Here is a 23,805-nt window from a genome sequence, read left to right as displayed (position 1 = left end):
ATACAAAGAAATGAAGTTTAATTATTGATTCTAGGTGCCTGAGATGGATGAAACGTACGCAGAGGACAGCTTTGTGGTGGGAAATGAGGTGGAGGAGGTGGAGAGCGCCGAGGAGTGCGCTGAAGACATTGAACTTATGCCCGAGGAGTCGTATGTGGAGGGACGGAGGCAGTATGCCACCAGGCGGCGTGTCTTCTTACACAAAGCAAGAGCCGGGGCCGGCGCCAAGATTACAGCTGGACCTCCAGCAGAGCAGAAAGCTGGGGTGAAAACCAAGCGCGTCCGTGTCATACGCCCTGATGATTCTAGTGAGGAGGAGACGGAGGAAGTCGCTAGAAAGAGAAGTCTCCTAACAGAAGCGGGTGTTGCCGCCCCTCTGTGGCCGAAGGCTGTACAGCCAGAGCACAGCAGGCTGCAGCAGAAACCCTCTTCCTCCTCCTCATCTTCGTCTTCAACCGTAGCATCGAAGGTCTCATTACTGAGCAAGGCACAGAGGTGCTCGGTGAGGGAGGACCAGCAGAAGGAAAGGTGAATACATTATCATATGGCAGCACATAAACCTTCATCAACCACGAGAGCATCATTTTCTTTATCTTGCAGGTGTCGTCGAAGGTTAGAAAATCAGCATTTTATCTCTGATGAACTCGACTTTATAGAGCCAGAGTTGCCGTTACCCTTAAAGAAACAACCCCAGGTGCGAGCAAAGGTGGTACAAATACACTCTTGTCCATATGGTGTATATTGTTGAACCAGCCACATGGTCACTAAAACCTACAACGAAGTCAGTAAAACTTTAAATTGACTACATTGAGGTTTTCTTTCAGGTCCAGGCACCTCTTCCACAGACGTCCACTGCACAGGACTCGTCAGTCGGAGAGCCCCCTGCTCCAATTTGCATCCTGGTGGACAGTCGCTGCATCAGTACCGGGATGGAGCTGATGACCAGCCTCCGTCAGCGCCACGCAGCCACCATCCACGTCTGCTCTCTGGACGGCAGCTACTTCATCGTCAGCAACCGCATGGCAGTGGAGAGGCACAGCCAATCCAACTTGGCTGCGATGCACAACCGTAAGCGATTGGCTGAAAGAGTGAACAGCTTGCAGGGATTGTTTGAGCGCGTTTGTTTGATAGTGGAGAAGGACCGAGTCAAGCCAGGTGAGTCGGACCGCTGAGTTGACGACTTCATATTAAGCCACATTTGATCTCACATGGGAAGTGTCCTGTGTATTTTGCTTTACCTCGTGACATCAACATATGTTTCACTTCTTCATAATTGTCATAGGCGAGACATCACGGCCGTTTCAGCGAACACGTTACTATGACAGCACTTTGACAGCGCTGGTGCATACCGGGATGCGCTTGCTGTGGAGCGATGGCGCTGAACAGAGCGCCGGCTTATTGGCAGACCTGGCACGGCTGGAGCAGCGTAAAGGACGGGGCATCGCTTTACCGTTGGCGGTCAAAGGGCAGCACAGAGCGCAGGCTCTGCAGTTCTACTTGAGCCTGCCCTCAGTCAGCTACATCCATGCCCTCAGCATGAGCCATAACTTCAGCTCAATTGCCCAACTCATCAACAGGTGAAGGAAATGTGTGTGCAATGTGGCAGAACAGAAGATGCCTTCTTTCCCTTTTTGTTTTTACAGTTTATTTTCTCCCGCAGCTCCATTGAAGCCATACAAAAGGGAGGCTGCATGAGTCAATCTAGAGCCGAGGACATCTACCGCTTCCTGCACTATTCCTGCGACTCCTCCTTCATGAACACATCCAAAGCAGGGAAAAACAGCTAGCAGAGTGGAGGAGAAACACTGCAGGAAAACAATCTGAAATCTATTCCTCTCTTCCTTTATTTGTCCACTACCTTCTTTCTTTAGTCCCCCTACCCTTCTTCTTTATATTTGTTCCTTGTTTTCAGTCTCACTAGGGACCAAAGGATGATAGGTACTGTAATAAGTACAGTAACTGATTTATCTGAAGTTGTATCTTAATGAGAAGTGCCTCAGTACAATCATTCAACCTTCAACAAGTTAAAGGGAAACCCCACACACCTCCATTTCTTTGTTATATAATACCATGGATTTCCTTATGAGACAGTTCTTTTATGCTGCATTTCTAACGATTTGGGTGAAAAGTGTTTCCCTTTGACTCATGTGCTGTCACTAATCAGTCAGATGGCGTTATGTGCAATACTGAACTCAATCAATATTTGATTGATACTTGAATAACTTATTGTTTTTGCCAAATCATGTATACCTTTGTATATAATGCAACTCTAAAAAAAGTTAATATGGTATCAGGTTTCTTGAATAAACATGGCTATTTTTATACATTAGTGTGAGAATTTTTGCTTAGTAAGCAGAACCTGTGATACCCCTGTATCACCACTAGAGGTCAGTCATTTCTTTAACAGGACATTTCTCTCAAGTCCCTAATGAACTTACTTAATGTTATGCGAATGGTGGATGTATTGTGTAGTTGAACTGTATTTCAGAAAACAATGTGATTTTTATTTCACCATTCTCTCAGGGTACATAGCGTTCATGCTGCACTGGTGCAAGATAGTGTGTGTATAAACAAGCACAGGACATGAAGGCACATTAGACAGTTAAAAAATCAGCCCTTTTACAAAGATGTCTACAATCATGCATAATCCACCAGTACAGTCAGACAAATTAAAACTAAAACCGTAAAACAAAACACAACTAGATTGTAATTAACAGAAATTTGAAAGCCTATTGAGAATGCACACCTTGAAATTCACAAAGGATATGAAAACTAAACCCACCATATTCACAGTATATACACATGATATTAAGCAACCCCAAAACAGTTTCAGACCAGTCAAACATCTGCCACTCTTTAATAAGAAAAACAGTAGTTAAGAACTGCAGACATAAGAGTGAAGGAAAGTAATAGCTCCAGCCATTTTGATACTCGTGTTACCTGCAAGTAGGTTTACAAAGGCATTCCTTTAGTGCATGAACGCTGTTTGATTCGTTATCTTTTCAAACCTGAAAAATGTGAAAAGCCTGAACTCGGGCAGCTGTTAACTGAGTAACATACAAGGTCAAATTCCTCGAGGTCACACTGCGTGTCCACCTGTCCTTTGACTTTCCTGGTTAATGAGGGAAGAGGTGTCCTAACTTTATTTGGTTTGTCCAAATATTACAGAGTCAGGAAGTAGAGCCAATGTGACTGGTTAGCAAAATAGGTTGTTTGCAACTATGGTGATGAACATTTGAACTTCAAATGCAAACATTGCAAATATCTGTCTTTGGCAGATTAGTAAGCTCTTAACAAGGGACTTATTCTTGTAACACTTGTGCGTTCTGATGGTGTTATTACAGGTGCTTAAATGAAAGAAATCATAAAAATGTACATTCTTAAACTCACAACAAGCAGCTAAAAAATGTACAATCTGCAGCTGAAAGTGTTAAAATTGCCAGACCTATTACTTTGTCTGCCTCTAGGTGGCGCAGGCCAGTGTATATTATATGTGGAGCCTGACATGTGCAAAAGATTTGAAAGCCCACTTTTAACCATCATTGCTCAACACTAACAGAAATGTTGCACTACATGGAAAGACAACATTTGAATTACGTTGCAAAGTGAAAACTGTGATTGCCAAAAAAATAATTTATAATTGTACATGTACTCATACCATAAGGTGCTTTCTTTGGACACAATGTCCACAACAAAAAGATTAAAATCAGCATAATTGCTTTGGACAATGGTTGTGGCATGATTACATATTTTATCCCACATGCTTTTGTATCTTGAACCATGTGTGTCATAATGCAATGGGCCAAGCCAGAGCAGTGATTATTTCCACCAAAAAAGATTTTATGACTTCTCGTCAGAAAGTTAAAACTACATACACAATCATAACCTCAAAAAATAACTATTGGTAAAACGCTTTCTTTGTCATTCTAACCGTTATGAAAAGATGCCGTGTTCACACTATATGGAGGTAAATATTGAGGTGGGGGGCTTGACCTTGACACCATGGAGGTAACATTTATTTAACAGCTTAACATCTTTTAATTGAATCTTTAAAATCACATTAATTTTACCGATTTAAATTTGTAAAATGTAACAGTAAAGAATGCATTCATGTTCACAAGTTCACAAACATGATAAACGTTGGGGACTATTTTTGGTAACCAATAACTCTCAGTGTATACTCAGTAATAAACTAAGTTTCGGCTTGTCCTATAGTAGAGAACAGTTGGCAACATACTCCATTATGACCTGAACACAGCATTAAAGTGGTACTTTTACTCCAAAATGTTAACAGTTTTCAAAATGACTTGTGTACAAAATCCATTGACTATTAACCACAACATATCTTACAAGTGCAACCGTTTTCTTAAAATATATATTATTTAAATACACAGGGTCACTTGGCTGAAGCTCAATGGGCTTACCTTGGGTCACTATACCTTTCTCATAATGGACACCAGTTAACGGATCATAGACTTGTATTAAGCTGCAACTTTCTTCTAGATAAATGCTATATATTTGCGGACGACTGTAGTAATTCTCTCTGCAGCGCGATGACTTACATGCTGCTTGTCTGCGTCTGTGGCTGCAGCTGGACGGCCTGCGGCTCAGAGTCCTGAATGCTACACTCTTCTCCCTCACGCATGTACATTAAAAATAGAGTCACAGTGGCAAATGTGGTAGCATTCACTGGAAACGCACGGAGCAAAGTGGAAGTGAGTCCACGCGTGAACACCCTCCACCCCTCTTTCTTTAGGCTTTGTCTGACACAGTCCATGATGCCACTGTACTGGTTAACCCCGCCTACCCCGTCCGCCTGAAGGCGCGACTTGATCACATCCACGGGATAGGTGGAGATCCAGGAAGCGATGCCAGACATTCCACCAGCAAACAACAGCTTGGGGATCATGTAAGGATCTTCCGGCTCACAGCCAAGGTAGCGTGTCCACGTGTCATAAGCGAGAAAGTACACACCGAAACCCGGCGCCTCACGCAGCAGGGTGGTCACCATGCCGCGATTGATACCTCGAATTCCCTCCTTGTTGTAGATTCTCACCAGACAGTCCAGGGAGTTCTTATACAGCTTTCTCGTCGACTTCTTCTCTCCAGTCCCTTGCAACTGCATGCGTGTCTTCGCCAGCTCCATTGGGCAGCAAATGACACATTGGATGGTTCCTGCAGAGGCTCCAGCCAGGAACTGGTTGAGAGGCGTGTCGCGGCCAAGCTTGCGCATGGCGTTGCCCTGGACACCAAAAACTATGGCATTGATGAAGGTCAGGCCCATCATTGGAGAGCCGATGCCTTTATACAGACCGAGCATCTACAGATACAAAGACAGATTACACGGAGCAATGAGCGACACATCAGAATCTCTACGGAGCCCAGCAAGTATGAACATTTCTGCAATTCTAATTAATCAAGCTTGTAAGTATTTAAAAACATAATCTATCGTTAATGAAGTCTTCAAAAAATATATATATAGATTTTAAAATGAATTCCAAATAACTGTCTTTTCTCATCATGTCACACAATTTGTATTTTATTTATATCCACACATATGAATGTGAGGGAACAAATTGCTGAGAACCACTGACAATTTGAATATTTTACTGTAGTAGAAATACAATCCAAAGCCTTCATGTAACATCAAGCCTATGCCACTTAACTCAAATGGCATGATGTGCAAAGCTTTATTTAGCCCGTGCAGGAAAAGGTCTGAGTGACCCTGTCTAACAGACTCACACAGCCCCGCCCCCTCTCAGCCCTCACACCCTATGTTAGGAACATGCTGGCTGATCACGGGCTGATGCATGTTTAGAGGTCAGCATGTAACTGGACACTTTATTTAGAGCAGTGACCATTCTCAACCTTGGCATAGTAGCCAGCGCATTGTGAAAAACATACACATTATTTAACAGACATATCCTTTTTACAAGTATTAAGAGACATTTACAACAAACCTACCGACTCCTGCCGTATGATTGACTGGAAGCAGTGATATGTCCCACGGTACAGAGGTCTGTCCACATTTTGAACTTGAAGCCTCACCTGTAAATGACAACCTTCAGGTTAGAGTCATACAGTAAGAGCCATAAGGCCCACAACAGGGCCACAACAACTACAAGCCACATATTGTAACACAGATATAAAGGGAAACAAGCAGGCAGAGCTTTAAAATGGTTCTTTGAGTGTAAAAAAATATATATGTTCACGGATGCGACATAAGGAGGAAAATTAACCGAGAATGAAGCGGTATGAGAAACCAAAATAGCTTCTGTGCTTTGTATATTTCTATAGCGCAAGACAAGACATTGGGTGAGAGAAGAAAAAAATACCTCGACCATACTTACTAGGTCATATTTCCATCGAGAGGTTGTTTATTTCTCTCTCTCATCTACAACACAGTGACACTGTTGCTGTTAAGACACTCTCCCCAAGACACAAGCTCAGGGAGAAATGACATTGAAAGCAAGGTATAAAAGAGCTACAACCAAACCATTGACCATCTCTGTATGCCTCCCAATTGTAAGCTATATTTAAGCATTCTTGAGTTTTTAAACACATGGGAATTACAACAAAATATTTAATTCAAAGTTAGTTTTACAGAAATGGTCAAATGAGATGCAAGAAAACACATATGTTTATAGTCCCATTAAATTGACTTTAACAAGTAGCTTATAACCAAAAAGAAGTACTGCAGAAACAATTCTACCAACTATAGTGATTACAATTATTCTGATTATGCAGCTAATTGAAAACAATGACTGTACAGGATAACAGACCACTAGAGTTATTCAGCAAAATCCCAGTAACTTAATCAAATATCCCCTAATAGCTTCTAATAAATGACAATTTTCTATGTACAGTATATAAAAAGGGAAATTATTTGAGATGTTCTTGTTCTGAACTTTGATGTAAACTGAAGTTCAGAACAATACTTTGTTGTTGACAAATAAAACAATCTACAGTTATTAAGATCACATTGATATTGCCTCAAATATCCCATTCTACTGTAGGATGATTACATTCAGATTATCTGGGTTCGAATTCAGAGCGGTCTGATTTAGGACACTAGAACAACAAAGAACTGAATCATATTGCCTAACTTGAGCAAATAATGAAAAAGATGAAACAGACACCCACCTTCACAGTGTCAAATGGATGTCCCACCAAAACACCAGCTGCACCTGAAAAACAAGAGGGCATTTTTAAAAATCATATTTACAAATACCAATTGTGAAATAAGAGATTAGAAAACACCTTTTATTATTGCAAAACAGTCCAGGCCCGAGACTGAGCAGAGTAATCAGCTCGCCACTGTGTTGCACCTGTATCAAAAGCTCGATGGTGCCCCGTCCTTGACTTCAATGAGTAAAGAAAATCCATGTCATATCAGGACATATTAGCCAAAAGGCATTCAATCACCAGAGGCATCTAATCCTAAAATGTGGCACACCTCAAATGTGAAAGCTCATGCAAACATCATTAAATGGTATTTAGCAATGCTGAATATAAACACTAAGATACGAATGAAATGAAATGAAAAGTACTTTATTAATCTCCAAGGAGAATTTTTTTTAAATTTCCTCGACCATAATTTCCTCGACCATACAAACAAAAGGCTTTTAAAAACTAAATGTATTATTATTATTATTATTATTATTATTATTATTATTATTATTATTATTAATATTATTACGGTGGGGCACTATTGCATGGATGTTCGTAGGAGTTAGTCGCATATAAAAAAATAATGTTTTGAGCTCCCTGTTGCAAATGATGCATACACTTCTTACTAGGGTGTGTGACCAGCTTGCATTGGGGCATGTGTACAGGACAGAACATGTCTGAATCTGTGAATGAACAAAACAGTCTGTCGTAGTGCAAGGGTAAATCTAAATTAGCTTTAGGGGAAGATATCTCTGACTATGAGCGGCACAAATTAGGCTTTGTTTTTGGTCCTAGTATCTCTACATAAATCACTAAGATAACTAAACTCTTACATGTGGCTTTCTTGACATACCTTTCATGTCACCAGCTTTAAAGTGAGACTATCTGGGGTAGTTTGGAAGGAACTGGCCTTGGGGGTGAGAAGACACAACAGCTGACAAGATTACCAGGGCTTCATGGTGAGAATGTACTGGAAACACTAGCTGTGAGTTACCTCCATTAAAACAGGAAGTGATTAATATCCAACTCAACCTAAACAGAGGGTTAGTCCTCTTCGAGGAATGGAAACGCAGAATGGTGTGATAACTGATGATGAATAAGGAGGAGAAAAGATGACACCAGGCCCCTAACACGCATGCGCACAGTTAAACAAACCGATGTCATTTATTAACGCACGCCGAAACCAGTTATTTCAAGAATGTTAATACTTCAACACCACTCCCTCCCAACATGTCATTTCATAACTCAAACTACCCCCGGGGTTTGCTTAGGAGTTTAGAGGTTTGAGCCTCTTCACTGTCACTGTAGTTTGTGTGTATTGTTTCTCGGACGTGGCAGTTGGAGGACAAACAGCCTTGAGCTCCACGCGCTACCTGCCCATAGAAAGAAAGAAAGAAAAAAAGCTGGCTAATGCTAATTAGCTCCAGCTTGTTAGCCCAACAAGCTAACATCAATACCGGCTCGTTACTCACCTCCTATGCAACCCGCAGCGTAGTCCAATGCCATTCCCTCAAAAAGTATAACGATTGAGACGTGTCAGGCGCACGTGGTGGCTGACAGACGAAGTTCACGAGGTGTTTTAGAGAGCACTTTGTTATAAACCACACAGTTATTTACAAGCTCAGTCAAGCTGGTGAGAGCTCAGCGACCTCCTCCGCTGAGTTTTAAGGCTTGAATCACGGTGAGAGCGCGCGGACTCGGGAGCCTGGTTGGAGCTGTGTGACGTGGTGTATTTCGCCGAAGTCTTCGCGCACACGCTTCACTATTTTTAAGCGCTCTCAGTGCCAGACACTTTCTATATCCGTGCGGCGGGAGGAGGAGGAAGAGGAGGCGCTGGTTCAAAGGAGAAAATAAGAAACGTGTTTGCAGTTTTTTCTTTTTTTTTTTTTTTTTAAAGGAAACCCAATCGGATTACTTGGAAGTAGACAACTCCCCCTCGCCGGGTTTGTCCGCCCCTCGCGCTCATTGGCTGCCGCAGGGTCGAGCTGCAGAGGCGCGTGTGAAGCCCTCGCTGCTGATCCCGCGCACCGTCAAAATCAACAGCGTTATCGTGGTGGTCGTCATCAGCATGCAAGCGTGTCTTACTTTAACAGAGTGATGGGGGCTAAGTTTAGTACACTCACACTGAACATCATTCAGCTGTGTAGCGCGGTGAAATACAACAAAACCGCCCAGCAAGTACTGCAAAGTACGTATTACTCAAGTACCGTTCATTTAGATCATATTTAGATTAGATATTCCCTTATTATTCTCGCAATGGAAAAAAGTAATATAAATAAACAGTAAATCAGTGAAGAGAATAATGTGTTTGAGTGATTGAAGTGTTTTTGTGAAGTAATTGTACTTTATTTCTATTGTATGCTACTTTTGGAAGCTGAATGGGCTTTTTACTCCACTACATTTCTTTGACTTTGCAGATTCACAATATAAATGTAACCATTTAATTAACTTATAAATTGTGATGGATAAAGATACCAGACAGTGTATCAAGTTAGCCCTACCTTTACCAGCTGCCACATTAGTGCTAAAACGCTAATGCGTCACTAATCAACCCATAAACATACTATATTATTTGGAAATGGGCCATTCTGCATAATGACTACACATACTTTTGGCACTTGAAGTATATTTTGATGTTGATACCTTGCGCTTGTACTGAAGTAAGATGGTGAATGTAAGATTAAGTATTTGATTCAAGTGTTTTACCCTGTGGTATTACTAAAGCAAAAATATCGGACTACTTCTTCCATTGCTAAGCATATGATCTATGAGGACACAAAATATAAGATAATCCAATCAAAAATCGATTATCAGCTCGGCAAAGTGAGCAATTACAGCACTGCAGCAACCCTGAAAGTTCCAGTCCCAACGAAATGTGTTCAGGAATATTCCTCAGCATCTCTATAAACTACAGCACAGAAGTCCGGATGCCCGGCTGCCAAATATGACATCTTCCTCTTCGTCCTGAGTGTAACAGTTACACAGGTCCCGTTCCCGTCCTCAGTATTTATTGACCTTTGTCTGGACACTATAACGCTGTCGCACTGATTTTCTTTTATGAGGCACCCACATTTACACAAAGGGTATTTGTATATTTGTTTTTTATTTGTTTTGACCCACATGCCTCAAAAAGGCTTTAGATGCTTATAAAGAATGATCAGAGGATATAACATGCCAAACAGCCAAAGCAAAAAGGCAAAAATGTATCCAGATGAAACCTGATCAGTGTCATCATTGTGGTCATCATCCTAGAACAATGTTGACTTGTTAGAGATTAATAAAATGTCAGTCCATATCTCTATTTATTTTTTTGGGACAGATTTAACCAGCTAAACCAAACACAACTTCGCGTAAAGTATATTAAAATATATATATGCTTATATAAAGTACAGCTTGCACAATTGGAAGCAAATTATTTGAATGCTTTTTTTTTTAGGAGTGTCATTTGAAACATGTTCATAGAGTGGAAAACACTTCTGGCAGGTATGGCAGGTTATTTGACACACCCTTGATCAATGTGGATCTCCAGATGGACGGGTTTGTGAAGAACATGACACAGCTTTTTGTGACTATCACAAACAATATCATCCAAAAGACTCTCAAAGGGCCTGACGCTCAGCCTTCCCAGTGAACTGTCTTCTTTATCTAAAAAATAATGAGGTGCCTTCACGAACACAGTTTGTCTTGTGCTTGCAGCAACTTGGTCACCATTTTATCATTTCATACAGCAATCATCAATTCTGTATTTACTGTGACTGCTGTAAACATTTTACAATGTCTGCTGTGAAATGTTTAAAAAAAGGCGGTGTGACCCAAAAAACATGCTGTTTGGTTGTTCAAGCACATTTTATTTTAAGAGTTTAAGAGTTACCTTGACTTAAATCCCTTTTGCTGATAAGACACATATTTTACACAGATCCTCCAGCACAGTCTCCCTATTGATGTGCTAAACTATTCTGACATTCACATCTGATACAACATAGCTGCTTTTGTTCATTGCAAAGTAACAGTTATGATTCAAGTAAAATAAGTGTTCTGGACAAACAGTTTCAAAAAGGTGATTTTGCAACAATGACTATTTAAATGTCTATCATCCTGAACAATTTGCCAGGTGAAAAGTTGGGCTCACGTGACATTACAGCAGCGCTGCAAACACAAACAATTCATGAGAACAGATTTGTGCGCTTGATGCAAAGAATATCTAACACGTAGCATGCCAATTAGCAGGAAAGGGAGGGTAATGCAACGCTTTGTCGGCCACAGAGTAGCACTTAATTGTCTTTGCGTTGCAAGTTAAATGGAAAAATATGGATAGTTATTTGCTCGACGGAGATTATTGACATAACATGATATGATATACCTGGACCTCTCCGTTACTCAAGCAGACGAGAAGTTAAAATCTAAAGGCCTTGGTGTCATGAACTGCTTGAGTGTCTCAATTGTGATTAGTTTGCGTCGCTCTTGATGTTGCGTAATAATGGGCTGCAGTGTCTCAATCAAAATCTTCTTCAGTTCTCCTGTTAGAAGAGCGCCACTAAGGTAATCCTGGAGGATGCAGAAGAATCAGTCGTAGAGAAAATCAGGAAAACAAAACAGAGAAAAGAGCATGATTAGCAAAAGAAATACAGTTTGAAAGGTATCATTTGTTTTCTCTGTCCTCCACATCTTCACCTGTCTGATCTTCTCCAGCTGTTCATCATCCTCCAGGAAGAAGGTCAAGTACATGAAGGCGACATCTACATCTGGGTTTCCACCATACTTCCTGTGCTCTTCCACAGTGTCTCTTCCTCCCGAAAATGCATGTTTGTTGACCTGTGAGTAACGATAACACTGGTCAGTAAGAAAGTATCGGCAATATCCATTTAAATTAGCAATGACTAGCAATAGTGACACCTTGTTTTTAATCTGCTTCGGTGTGTCAGTGAGGAAGATAGAGGTGTTGGCGTCACTGGCGCTCATCTTGGTCTGTGCCCCCTGCAGGGCTGGGAAGAAGGTGGAGTGCAGCAGGGCTGGTTTGGCGTAGCCGATCTTTGGAGCTACGTCACGGGTCATTCTGAAGTAGGGGTCCTGGATGAGCGAGAGGATAGATATAGACACATGTCATCATGAAATATGACACTATTATGTTGTCATTAATTACTGTAATAATGTCCTGACCTGGTCGATTGCACAGGGGATGAGACACTGTACATCCGTCCTGCCTTTAAAGATCTGTGGAAAGGAGCTACTGAACGATGGGGCTGCCTGGATGGCTGGGAAGCTAATCTTTCCTGGATGGACAGAGAACAATAAACACCATAAAGAACCAAGAAGGTATGAATTCAATAACACACAAAAACACAGGATTACATAGATATATTTTGGAAATCAAAATAGAAACATTCGTAAACTGTTTTTGCAGCTGACCTTACTATGAAAGCAATCAAAGAATGGTCTGTCTTTGTTTTATTATAATTAAGCATGTCTTAGTAATCAGTTGGTAAATTGCCTTACCAATGCAGTCACTGTCTGTGAAGCCAAAGATGCCTTTGACCTGGTTGAATGTCACGTGTTTCTGGACCTTCACCACATTTTTGTAGAATTCAGGGGATGCACTGCAGAAGGAAAAATGAAATGAACACACATTTTTAAAAAAAAGGATTAAATTAAGAGACAATATGCTATACATAAGCATGGCAGCTTCTATGTATCTTAGGAAGCATCAGCATAAAGTCTGCCAGATAGGAATATATTTTACCCCATGTACTCAAAGTCAGAGAAGATGAAGGTTTTGTTCACATCAAAGCCGCAGGCAATGATGTCCTTGACATTTTCCACAAGGAACTGGTGACACTCTTCTAGTGTTAGATCTTTCCACAGGTACTTCTCATCATCCGTCAACTGGATCACCAGAGGAATGTCAAATACATCCTGCAACCATCTGCAACAAAGGAGTAATTTTCAGCTCCAACTTGATACTCATAATTTGAGATGGTGCCTTGCTGATTTAACACTTAAATTTCCCTTTAATAGCTTTTTGTTATTAATAAACATTATAGAAGGAGAACTCACTTGGTGAAGATGAAAGGGATGAGGTGACCAACATGCATGGCCCCTGAGGACGGACCTCTACCAGTGTAAAGGTAGACGGACTTGTTCTTCTCATAGGCATCCAGCACCTGATGCATATCTCTGCCGGGAAAAGAAATAAGAGGCAAGTGATATACTGAGGTCTCATTAACTCTTACCAACATCCTTTTTACTTAGTGGGAAAACTGAAATTAAAGGTCACAGAGGTTCAGAGAGTACGTTTTCATGTTGACGCCAATAACTTGCGAAATTTACATGAAATGAGTAAAACGTCAAGATATGACACTGATGATATATTTGTAGTATCTTAAATGCTGACCTGTGTGAGAAGAAAATCCCTCTCCGTAGAAAGTAATGAGACTTCTGTCCCAAGACCTTTTCTATTCTGTCCACCAGTTCTTTGTCAACTTTACTGCTGCCAAACTTCACTAAGGAAAGAGATGATACAATGTGAATTGTGTTGCTGTTGTATAGCATAAATCACGTGTTGCTCTTAATTGACCCTGTGATTGAAAACAGATCACTCACATACATTTTCATCAGAGATAAAAACTTTGAAATAGAAATGTAGCTCTTTGTGTGAGGGCCACACTTGAAGGTCCTTTCAATACCTATGAGTTTGTCGTAGTCCACTCCCTTGGCGTTGTTGGTGGAAACGTTCCATGGGTCAACGCTGTCTTCATCATTAGCGTCATCTGCTGCTGGGACATTGCCAGGGTCAACAGGGTTTTCTGAGGGCGGACAGCCTGCTTTGTAATCCTGACCCGTCAACTGTTTGTAGTCTACTTTCAACTTTAACAGCATCTGGACAGCAGCATCAACTTCAGCCTGAGGAACCGAAACACTTCTGTCAGATAAGGCAGCCAAATCAAAACGGAATCAAGTGGCAGTGCACAAGCGGATCTCATTATATGTAAAAGGGTTATTTCACCCAAAATAAAACACTATGCAGATATTTTTCGGTTCCAGCTGTTGGTTTCTGAGATTTCTGTATGCCCTTTATACAATGTAGGTGAATTGAATATACTTAAACAGTTAAATAGTAGGTAGTAAAAACAATGTCCAGGTTACTGTGAAAATTCCATGGATCTCACTATAAAAAAGTTTTCAATGAAAATACTTTCAGCCAATAGTAAAAAACAGTGACAGTGTGTTATGTGGATTAGTTGTTGCAGTTGAATTGTTTCAAAGGTCACTTTTCAGTCACGTCAGCTCGGAGAATAAAAAAGAAACGAGACTAGGAAAGGCAAACTCAATGAAATAAAAGTACATCACACTGATGCAAAAATCATATATAAAAATCGAATCTGACCATTTACCATTCCAGCTCACTGATCTGCAACATAAGATTAACCAACTCTTTGATCACCAACCCACAGAGTTAAATCACGGTTTTTACACAGTAGTTTACGAGCACCTACCTTCTCTGCTTTTGCTGTTTTCAAAGCCCTGATTTCGTCTCCTTGTGCTACCATTTTCTCGTAGAGCTCCAAAGGACTCTTGGCTCCTTCGCATTCTCCACTACAGTCTGTCATCTTCTTCAGGTCACTTAATAGTATTAAAGAAGTTACAATAAATGAACAGTACTCACCAAATATATAACATAACTGAAAGATACGTGTTCTGTATAGCATATATATAACTGCTCAAGTACCCCCTCTCAGTTTAAATTCTTCCCGTATGTGAACATACCACAGCTAACTTGATGACGGAAGCTATTGAACTAGTTCGCTTAATCCTCTCACACTACCTCTAGATTTACCTCACGCTGCCATATATCATAGCTACATGATTAAAGCATTACAATTACATTCAATAATAGAGGGGCTAATGTTATTTATGATGAAATAAGCGACTAGCCGGCATACCGTATGTTCTTTACACACCACTGACAGCTCATACAATTGCATCAGCCTGGCTGTGGAAGTGTTTGGATCAAATGCTTCCCAGATAAACACGATTAGTCAAACGTTCCGCTATTGATTTATGACCGCAAAGGTGCCACCATTGGATCTCTGTTTCATGCATTAAATGTGAAGTAAGTTGTCTTTATTTTATTAACTTGATTTCATGGGAAACACAGGAGTTAAACTAACTAATCAATACGGTGTTTGTCGGAGGAAAACATGGAGTGGGACAGACACTTCGGTTCCTACCGGCAGCTTTCAAAATAAAAGCTTTTACTTGTAAGCATGTTGTGATCGAATTATTACTTTTATTACGAAACACTGCACAACATTTAACCATTTTTGCGGGATTTTTGACCTAACGTTTGGCCATTTTAACCACGGTAACGCTCAGACGTTAGTTATTTTATGTTTAAGTGAGAGTCACTGCATCGTGTCCGCTTGACGTTTTATTAGACGAGTCAGAAACGTAAACGATCAACGTTAGCTGATTTAGCTAGATTGGTGACGTTTAAGACACCTATTCTAACGTTGGACGCAAACTTTAAGAATGTACCGTAACAGCGTATTGTCCGCAACTTTACTCAAGTTTATAAGACCACTAACGAATACAATATAAAATATATAGGTAACTTGATCTGTCCGAATGTAGTTAGCTTAAGTTAGTTGACTTATAGCTCACTCGTTCTTAACGTAGCTATCTTTCTGTTTCGGCAATGTGTTAAAGGTCTCAGCTCACAGGTCAATTTATCCATGCATGTTAACGTGAACTAAGTTGTTGTTTATCTAAGATTAATGCTAAAAGTCGTAACGTAATGTTTACTAACTGAGATTGAAATTGTGGATATCCAATCAAAGATATCCCTGTCTTTACCTTTTTAAAATAAAACGTCTGCTTGGCTGCTGCATAGAGGTAGCTGGGTGCTATACATTGCACCCCAATAAAACAATAAATTCCCCAAAAAACGTTTGTAAATTCAACTTCTGCTGTTACAAATCTAAAAGTGCCATGTCAGTATACTTCGAGGTGCACCAGTAGCGACCACTAGATGTCACCCATGGCCCTCTAATGGATGAATGCATATCTCACACGTTGTCATTTTATTTTCCCTATATTATTTTCAAACAGGGTATCATCATGTGAAGATGTCCTCATTGGTGGCTTACGAAGATTCAGAATCAGAGGATGATTATCTTGATCAAACGGAGGACATAACATCAGCTTCTATTGAAACTGGATCTTGTGAACAAAACCAAGACGCCAGGATGTGTAAATCCTCTGAGATAATACCGAGCCCTTGCAGCTTTACACCTGGCTCTGACAGGTCAGTGTTGGACTATCATGGAAATGTCTTCGAAAGACACAGTTCTTTACATCACCCACATTCACAGCCACAAGACTGTTATGACTGGGAAAGCAAATATTGTCGTGACAGGACAGCACAGGAAAACCATTTAAGAGATACTGCAGCTCATTTGAGTGTACCTGTGACTCAAGGGAATATCTCACCACTACAGACTCTTCCTCACATGCCACAAAGTTTCAGTGATGGGTTGAATCCAGCAAAAAGAATTCACACTGATGTACGGTCTGGTGTCAGACCGTACATCCCTAAGAGACAAAGACTTGCCACGTCAGTAGGGACAGTAGACCCAAAGTACCCAGCAGAGCAAAACCCAGGGAATCTGACCAGAGAAAGCCAAATTCTTTCAGATGTGTCGGCGAGAATAAAGCCGTATCTTGCCCACAAGCTTGGCCCTGCAGGGATACCGAGGAGGCTTCTGATGAGCCTTGGAGGCCACCAGGGTCCAGTCAACACAGTACGATGGTGTCCTGTGCCTCATCTCAGTCACCTGCTGCTGTCTGCCTCCATGGACAAGACTTTCAAGGTAATGAGCTACAATAAAACTCTCACTGACTTCATAAATGATGCACATTGAGATTCAGCCTTAGAACCTGAGAAATCAATAATAGGAGATTCACTGCTTCGAGATTGAAATAATGGATTCACATTTTTCATTTACCAAAACTGAAATGTAATTCAAGATTTCAATATCATTTGGATGTATTTCCCATATTCATATTCTTGGTGATTTGTGAGAAAAATCTGTGTCGAACACAAAAATCCATCTATCAGTATAGTTTCTCAGGCAGGTGCCAAGTGCATCGGGGAGGTCTAAGGGGATAATAACTGGTGCAGAGAGATAACATCGATTTATAAATGTACCACAAACCACTTTCTTTAGAGTCATATCTGTCACTGTCAGTTGAATGTATGTCAGAGCCCATGGGGCTTCCTATCTCTCTCTTTCTCAGACTCTCTTTCTGATTCCCTTCTCTTTTTTACTGTATTTCACACTAGGAAAACAATCCTTCATTTCCCTATTGTAAAGGTCAAGTCATGCAGGCGTCTGCCAGTGACTAAATATTTCTATCCCAGTGCGAAACTACGTACCCCACCAATATCCCGAGAGGCTTCTGAATGTTTAATGATTTGAATATGCATGATGTCATTTGCATAACCATACAAGTGCAGCAGTATGGCAGCCACCTCTGCTGGCACCTGCAGAAGGCGGCTTGGAGCAGATGGTGGAGATGAGGAGAGAAGGGGAGGAGAAGACTTGGTTGTTTGTATGCAAAGATTTCTCTTCTTCTCTGTCTCAGACTGCTTATCCAGCTGTTTTATGTGACATCAATACATAGAGAAGCAAGTGAAATACTCTTACTTTGCTATACTCGTGATTTGTGAGCCATTTTGATCAATTTGAGTGGATTTTCAACAGGTAATTGTTTTTTGTTCTGCCATTTTAAGTCCACAGAGTAATTTGAGCCTCATTTTGGGCAATGCATGCTTGATCTGGAACCAGGCTGGATTATGAGGCGATAAGAAAGGACAATTTTATCATGATTTTTCATGGTCTTGATGTATGATTTAAAGTTTAAAACATACAGGAATTAATTGACTTCCGAAGATGGCATACATCAATATTTCTAAACCTTAGGAGGCATAGTTAATTTAAACAAAGTAATACATATGTTAATATAAAAGTTTTTTGTTGTTTCAATGGAAAAGCGTATCTTTTTTTAAAATCTGTGTTTCGTCTCACTTAATTCACTCACTTTCATTTTAGTGACATCAAGTTTCCAAAAATGGTGGCAATACAATGAAATGGCCAATTATTTATATTACACATAATTACAATTGGGCTCATTGGATCCACTGAAGTCTCAGCTTTCCAGTCATACCCAAGCGTTGCAATTTCAAGAGTGTTTATGCATCTACAGTAAGCCGAAAAATGCAAATATACCCTTTTTAGAATATGTGAAAATAACATGTTTATACTGCATGCAAAACACTGCATACGTTTTCCTTAAATCGGCATTCGATTAGCATAAAGTAGGTAAAAAGAGACACATCGTAAGTACCCATTGAAGCCATTTTAATTAATGTGTCTTGCTGTGAGATGTCGTGGTTTGAACTGTTGTTTTGTGAGTGCTACACTATGAGTACAACAATACACCTGGGGTGTCCTATTTCATATCATTACAGGCACATACGTGAATATTGAGCTGTGTTTTATGTGGCATTGTTCATTTTATTGTATTGTGACAGCTTGTCATACATTGGTTCTTACTTGACATACTGCACAGCGATATTCATCTTGCGCTTTAATCAGCTATTCTGTTCTCTTTTGCTTGGCTGAAGACAGGCAGGGGACACACTCTATGAAGTCTTACCACTTTCCTTCTTTCTATTTCTTCACCAAAGCCCTCAGGACTTCCGCCTTCTCTTCCTTATCCTGCTTGTCGGTTCCTCAGAGCCAGACTGTCATTGTTCCAGCCTGTTTGCAGCCATTGTCATCATGGATATGGCAGGTGTAACGCTGCAGTTTTAAGTTGAGAACACAAATACCAATTTGGTTTTAATTTCCGAGAGTCATTTAGGAAGCAGATTATCCCAATGAGTCATCTTTGTGGATCCACTCTGCATGTCTGTTAAGTGCAAATAAACAAGCACTCATTTTCTCTCGTGCCCACGTCTCACATCGTACGGGATTATTGCCATTGTGTGTGTATTGAATGGTGCCGTTATGGTGAGTATCATTATTGCTGTCATTCATTGGAGACGGGGCTTAACCCTTATCTTACCAACTGGTCTTCGCAGACCCCAGAAGTACTTAAAAAAAATGTTTAAAAAAAATGTATATATATATATTCCAATTTTGTTTGACTTTTGTTCCTCATTACTTTTATTCATTGTTTTCTGTTTCTGTTTTAATTAGTGTTTCTAATGAATATACAGTGAAAGGAACCTAATTGCAGCCTATGCAGTTGTAATAGATTATATAGAATAGATAGATCCAATGTTTGCATAGTATCTCACAGTCCAAGGGGGGGCCCTATATTTTAGTTTGACACAATATGCAAATTAACTGTAATAATAATAATCCTTTTTTTCTTCAGCTGACATTGATTACATAACTAATAATGTTGTAGAATTTTTTTGCTATGATAGTTATTTCTTACAGTAGTACATTACAACCCCACTCGCCCGTCCTTATTAAATATTACGCTTGAGGGATGATGAAGCAACTTGACATTTTGTCAGATTTGTTAGAAGTCTGTTGAGTTGAATATTTTCAAGCTCTTGTGGCTATCCATGCAATCCTGTTGTTTTTGTTTACCTTCAGATGGCAGTGTAGTAGCAGAGAAGTGACAGTCATCCTGTTGTGCAATGCATTTAACTATTCCTAATGGATGCTTCACTTCAATATTAACAATTAACAGTGTGATTATCTGTCTCTCTCTGCCACTTTATTCTCACCCTGAAGGCATCTCTGGCATTGTGTTTGTACTACTGCCTGCTGGATTGATATGTCTGCATGTCAGTCCTCTCCATCTCTCTTCCCCCTTTATGTCTCCTGTGGGAACTGTGGTAGCCTACAGAACTTCTCAATGTGTTTCTTTACTTTTTTATTCTGTATGGAGAAATCCGCTTTAATAATAAAACACAGGGAGAGGCAGAGCGGGATCTGCAGTCCCCCACAGATCTTCAAAGTTCCTCTGTGGCCCAGGCAATGCAGGGAATGAAAAAATACTTCATCATTAGTGTAATATACCTCAGTAGGCTACAGACCAGATCCCCGTCTATTTCAGACAAGGCTTTAAGGAGCTTTTGTCTTTTTACATGTCTGACAGAAAATCCTACTCTTTTTTTTTCATCAATAAATTGTTTGAAAAGCACGTCACAATATTGACCAACCTGTTTGCCAAAATGCCTTTGACGCTCAGTGCGAAAACATGCCGACAAGGAGTAAACCATGCCAAAATCAACACGAGAGCAATCTGGCAGACTGACACATCATTCATAAATCACTGTCTGCATAATAGGGCTCTTCATGCATTTTATTTGCACATTGCTATAACATGTCATCCTGCGTGAGTTCAGTAATGTCGTCAGGCAGTTGGAACCAACAGAAGGCAGCCGGGTGGTAATATCAGAGAAGCCTCAAACAATACAACGCAAGAAACTGGTTCGCAGGCACACTCAAACGTAATTAGTTTGATTAATTATAAAGTTTGTCTTGGCTTTTAAATCCAGCGTGTAAGCCTGAGTTCTATACTTATTTAGTCAATTTCTCTAGTGGCACTTGGGTGAGTAAATTTAGTTTCGTTGCAAATATCATTTTTGGAGGAAGGCTTATTATATCTTTATCAGCTTTGAACAAGAGACATTCACCAATCCTCTTTCACACTGGAACCAGTGTTAGTGCTGGAGGACACATCGAATGCATCATCTGAGAAGGGAGAGCAGTGGCCGCCAAAGTGAACCTCGACTATTTGATTATCAGTAAACCTTGAAAACCTCGTCAGGAGCATGCAGATCCTTCCTTCTGTGTTTTGAACAAAAGCAGCGTGTCAGCGCCCTGTGATGTTTTCTCTCAATCACACAACATGTTATCATCTGGTCTTGTTTGCCGCGTTAAGGATGCGTGGGTCAATGCCAACAATTAGCCTGTTACCTTTTGCCTTTTTGAGCATTCAAAGACCGAGCACAAATTACTGATGTGATCTGTCATTCTACATTTGAGAATAGCTTTTAAACTCATTCAAGCTTCCTGTCAATTCAAACGGACACGTTCTGTGTACGTCCTGACAGGAAAAGGACTTTGTTGCTGCAGTCTCGGTGTGTTCGTGACTTTGGCTTTGCTCATCCATCTCTGGCAGGTGTGGGATGGAGCGGAGAGCGGGCGATGCCTGAGGGTTTACACCTGCCATTCGGGAGCTGTGCGTGATGCCCGTTGGACCCCCTGCGGGCGGCAGCTTCTCTCTGGCTCCTTTGACAACAAGGCTGTGATCACAGATGTAGAGACAGGTGAGAAGCATCGCGGCTATCTGATGAATACGACGTCGCATAGCAAACCGCATCTGAAGTCAACCGCATCTGAACGCAATGTTAGATAACATTGTGTCAACAGGCAGGTACACTACACGAGAATGACTCTGGTGTATCTTGTCTGTTACATTCAAACTGTATTACATTTAATTTGTTAAACTTTGCTTTTAGCTGCTTCTTAATGAACATTTCTCTAGGAGTATCCAAGTTGTTGGAAAACAAAATATCTGTCAAAACATTTTACTTCTTGCAAGTTTAGTTTTTTAATTTAAGTTTAAAGCTAGTATAGTAATTTATGTGTGGAGTGATTTTGAAATGCCTTTCGGCCCAAAACTTGTTATATACTTATTGTATAAATTGCAACGCTGCTTTTCTTTCCCGTCGTGAGACATTTCAGTGACATCCTTTAAAATCCTCATTTCTGGAGCAATTGCATCATAACTGGTCCGCCATCTCGTCCCAAAGATTCCTCCGATTGCCCCCAAGAGGTTTCCTTGGTTTCCCAAAATGTAAATGAAACAACTGCTCTTTCTTTTAGGTAAAGTATTAAACAATCCATTGGGCTCCAGACAATTTTAAATCAACACAGAGTTTGCAAGATTATTACAAACATACCTGTCATTACTCTATCATGATGTACTATGTAAATTATTTTTAATAGAATAAGCAGCGGGTGGTATAATCATCATGTACCAGAATACATGATTTTCTTGTATATTATTTAATCCTCATTTTTTATATTAAAAAAAAGAAAGAAAAGAAGACAGTTATTATTTTCATTATCAACACTTTGCAGTATACCTCAGGCAACAACATCCAAGGTATACTGCAAAGTGTTGATAATGAAACTGAAAACCTGCAATGACGCTATAGTCAAAGGTCGATAGGAGGTCGATCCTCTAAATTAAATTCTATGGTGGCTACATGTTCGCTTTTCCTTTCTGGACATTTTTGACATTTATTTTGTCGACCTATAATTAAATCCTCTCATAAATATTGGCTCATTGTGTTCGTCAGCCCTTTTGTGTGATCATATAAACCATTGAAGGTGACATTTACAACTAATCAATAATTTGGTTCGCTTTGGAAATGCTCTTCCTTCTGGCCGAGCATACAATCCTGGCAGAGAGAATGAGAACCAATCATACAAACAATCTACAGCAGGGACGCTGCTTGTTCAGCACTTCACTCATTTCCGTCAGCTGAAGCGATTCATGAATTCCTACACAGCTGAAATTAAATCGCCAAACTTTTTTGTCCTTGCTGGTCCTTCATATACTGCTGTGTATGTAGAAGACAGAAGCTAACATACAATAGACATTGTTTTGAAGCCCCTGTGGCATCTACATCTCTAGGGTCAACTCATTGCTGTGATGACTTGCTGCCGTTTGCACTTCCCCTCTCAGCATGTCTGTCAATACTGTCAATAAAGCCTACGGATAATAGCTTGGCCAGCCCTATTAAACACACAGGCAGCTCCAGGAAGGGGATCAATAATGGATACATCACCACAGGAGCAGCCGTCATGACCTTACACCAGAACGTCACAAACCACAACCATAAACAGCCACGAATAGACCAATATTTTGGTCTTTTGGTAGCCAATGTAGTCTTGCTCCACATTGTAGGACGTCCTAGTGGCGTCAAGCTAACAGCTTTGAAAAAATGTCAGACATCCAAAGAGCCCTCACAACATCAATCCTGCGCCAACCTTTCTGTGTGAATTTGATGCTGTCCTACAGAACCTGGGCACTGACCGTTTAAAACCAATCATATTCAAGCTGGGAAAGAACACGCAGGCCAAGCTGCTTAATTTGGCTCGATAATAATTTAATAACAGACTGACAAAACTATCAGGTTCTCGTCCCATCTTTCCAGATGATTACACATATGACACACTCAACAGGGCTACACCGAGGTGCTGGCATCATTATGACAGTGGTATTTGAAAAATTAATGAAGCTCCCAACATTCATGCATCTTATGTATTAACACTCAATCTATCAAGAGTGATGGGACACTGAGGGAGCTGAGTGTGTGCCACAGCCCACTGTGATCAGGATGAATGTGATCTTTACACTCTTCACAGTAATGCAAAGCCTCTCGACTCTAACAAGGAAGGCAGCTGGGCCTGTTCTGCTCAATTGCACTCTATTTTTGAGACGTCTGCAGGCACTTTAATCATCAGTGAGAGTCTTATAGGACACCTGACCCCGTATTTTACCACAGCATACTTAACCAAATGCTGCACCAAATGTTAT

The 23,805-nt window shown here is 40.5% G+C and overlaps 4 protein-coding genes across 8 annotated transcripts in view; 2 read left to right on the top strand and 2 right to left on the bottom strand.

Moving 5' to 3' along the window:
* The window catches only part of fancm (FA complementation group M), a 36,543-nt gene extending 34,219 nt beyond the window's left edge, over nt 1-2,324 (top strand). For 2 of the 3 annotated variants that reach the window (XM_068580510.1, XM_068580512.1), the window contains 5 exons: nt 35-528; nt 601-706; nt 825-1,155; nt 1,283-1,577; nt 1,661-2,324. In XM_068580510.1, the coding sequence (XP_068436611.1) occupies nt 35-528; nt 601-706; nt 825-1,155; nt 1,283-1,577; nt 1,661-1,787 (1,353 nt within the window). In that variant the 3' untranslated portion in view covers nt 1,788-2,324. The remainder of the gene's footprint in view (nt 1-34; nt 529-600; nt 707-824; nt 1,156-1,282; nt 1,578-1,660) is intronic. The other variant, XM_068580511.1, reaches the window with a different exon arrangement.
* Nucleotides 2,325-2,514: 190 nt separating this feature from the next.
* Nucleotides 2,515-9,032, bottom strand: slc25a29 (solute carrier family 25 member 29). 2 transcript variants are annotated; one of them, XM_068581053.1, is made up of 4 exons: nt 8,643-9,032; nt 7,144-7,187; nt 5,965-6,048; nt 2,515-5,320 (listed from the first exon to the last, which is right to left on the bottom strand). In XM_068581053.1, exons 1-4 carry the CDS (start codon nt 8,674-8,676, stop codon nt 4,559-4,561), a joined length of 924 nt encoding a protein of 307 aa, XP_068437154.1. In that variant the 5' UTR covers nt 8,677-9,032; the 3' UTR covers nt 2,515-4,558. The 2 variants fall into 2 exon arrangements, with proteins under 2 accessions (XP_068437154.1, XP_068437155.1); XM_068581054.1 differs by lacking the exons at nt 7,144-7,187; nt 8,643-9,032 and adding an exon at nt 6,351-6,753.
* Nucleotides 9,033-10,997: 1,965 nt separating this feature from the next.
* wars1 (tryptophanyl-tRNA synthetase 1) lies at nt 10,998-15,170 on the bottom strand. Its single transcript, XM_068580175.1, has 11 exons — nt 15,108-15,170; nt 14,661-14,787; nt 13,851-14,067; nt 13,559-13,667; nt 13,222-13,341; nt 12,908-13,090; nt 12,664-12,764; nt 12,328-12,440; nt 12,064-12,237; nt 11,842-11,982; nt 10,998-11,715 (listed from the first exon to the last, which is right to left on the bottom strand). The coding sequence occupies exons 1-11, from the start codon at nt 15,137-15,139 to the stop codon at nt 11,548-11,550; spliced, it is 1,485 nt and encodes a 494-aa protein (XP_068436276.1). The 5' UTR covers nt 15,140-15,170; the 3' UTR covers nt 10,998-11,547.
* A 59-nt stretch (nt 15,171-15,229) lies between these two features.
* The window catches only part of wdr25 (WD repeat domain 25), a 16,682-nt gene continuing 8,106 nt past the window's right edge, over nt 15,230-23,805 (top strand). The window contains exons 1-3 of one of the 2 annotated variants that reach the window (XM_068580753.1): nt 15,230-15,277; nt 16,276-17,036; nt 21,376-21,523. In XM_068580753.1, coding sequence (XP_068436854.1) covers nt 16,293-17,036; nt 21,376-21,523 — 892 coding nt within the window. In that variant the 5' untranslated portion in view covers nt 15,230-15,277; nt 16,276-16,292. Of the gene's footprint in view, nt 15,278-15,444; nt 15,530-16,275; nt 17,037-21,375; nt 21,524-23,805 lie in introns of those variants that run through there. The other variant, XM_068580752.1, reaches the window with a different exon arrangement.

Source organism: Clinocottus analis, unplaced genomic scaffold (genome assembly GCF_023055335.1).
Source record: "Clinocottus analis isolate CAN_PGR_092001 unplaced genomic scaffold, fCliAna1.0.p SCAF_17, whole genome shotgun sequence".
In the NCBI taxonomy this organism is placed as follows: Eukaryota; Metazoa; Chordata; class Actinopteri; order Perciformes; family Cottidae; genus Clinocottus; species Clinocottus analis.
The sequence above is the reverse complement of the archived record's forward strand: the minus strand, read 5'-3'. Positions and strand labels throughout refer to the sequence as shown.

Bases quoted from the DNA above. Each gene is read 5' to 3' on its own strand.
- wars1 (XM_068580175.1), bottom strand. From the start codon at position 15,139: ATGAGCTGTCAGTGGTGTGTAAAGAACATACG. The intron at 14,788-15,107 runs GTATGCCGGCTA...AATACTATTAAG, and splicing joins TGGTGTGTAAAGAACATACG to TGACCTGAAGAAGATGACAG. The intron at 13,342-13,558 runs GTCAGCATTTAA...TTTTCCCGGCAG, and splicing joins GGGATTTTCTTCTCACACAG to AGATATGCATCAGGTGCTGG.
- slc25a29 (XM_068581053.1), bottom strand. From the start codon at position 8,676: ATGGCATTGGACTACGCTGCGGGTTGCATAGGAG. The intron at 7,188-8,642 runs GTGAGTAACGAG...CTTGTTTTTCAG, and splicing joins CGCTGCGGGTTGCATAGGAG to GTGCAGCTGGTGTTTTGGTG. The intron at 5,321-5,964 runs GTAGGTTTGTTG...TTGTATCTGTAG, and splicing joins CAATCATACGGCAGGAGTCG to ATGCTCGGTCTGTATAAAGG.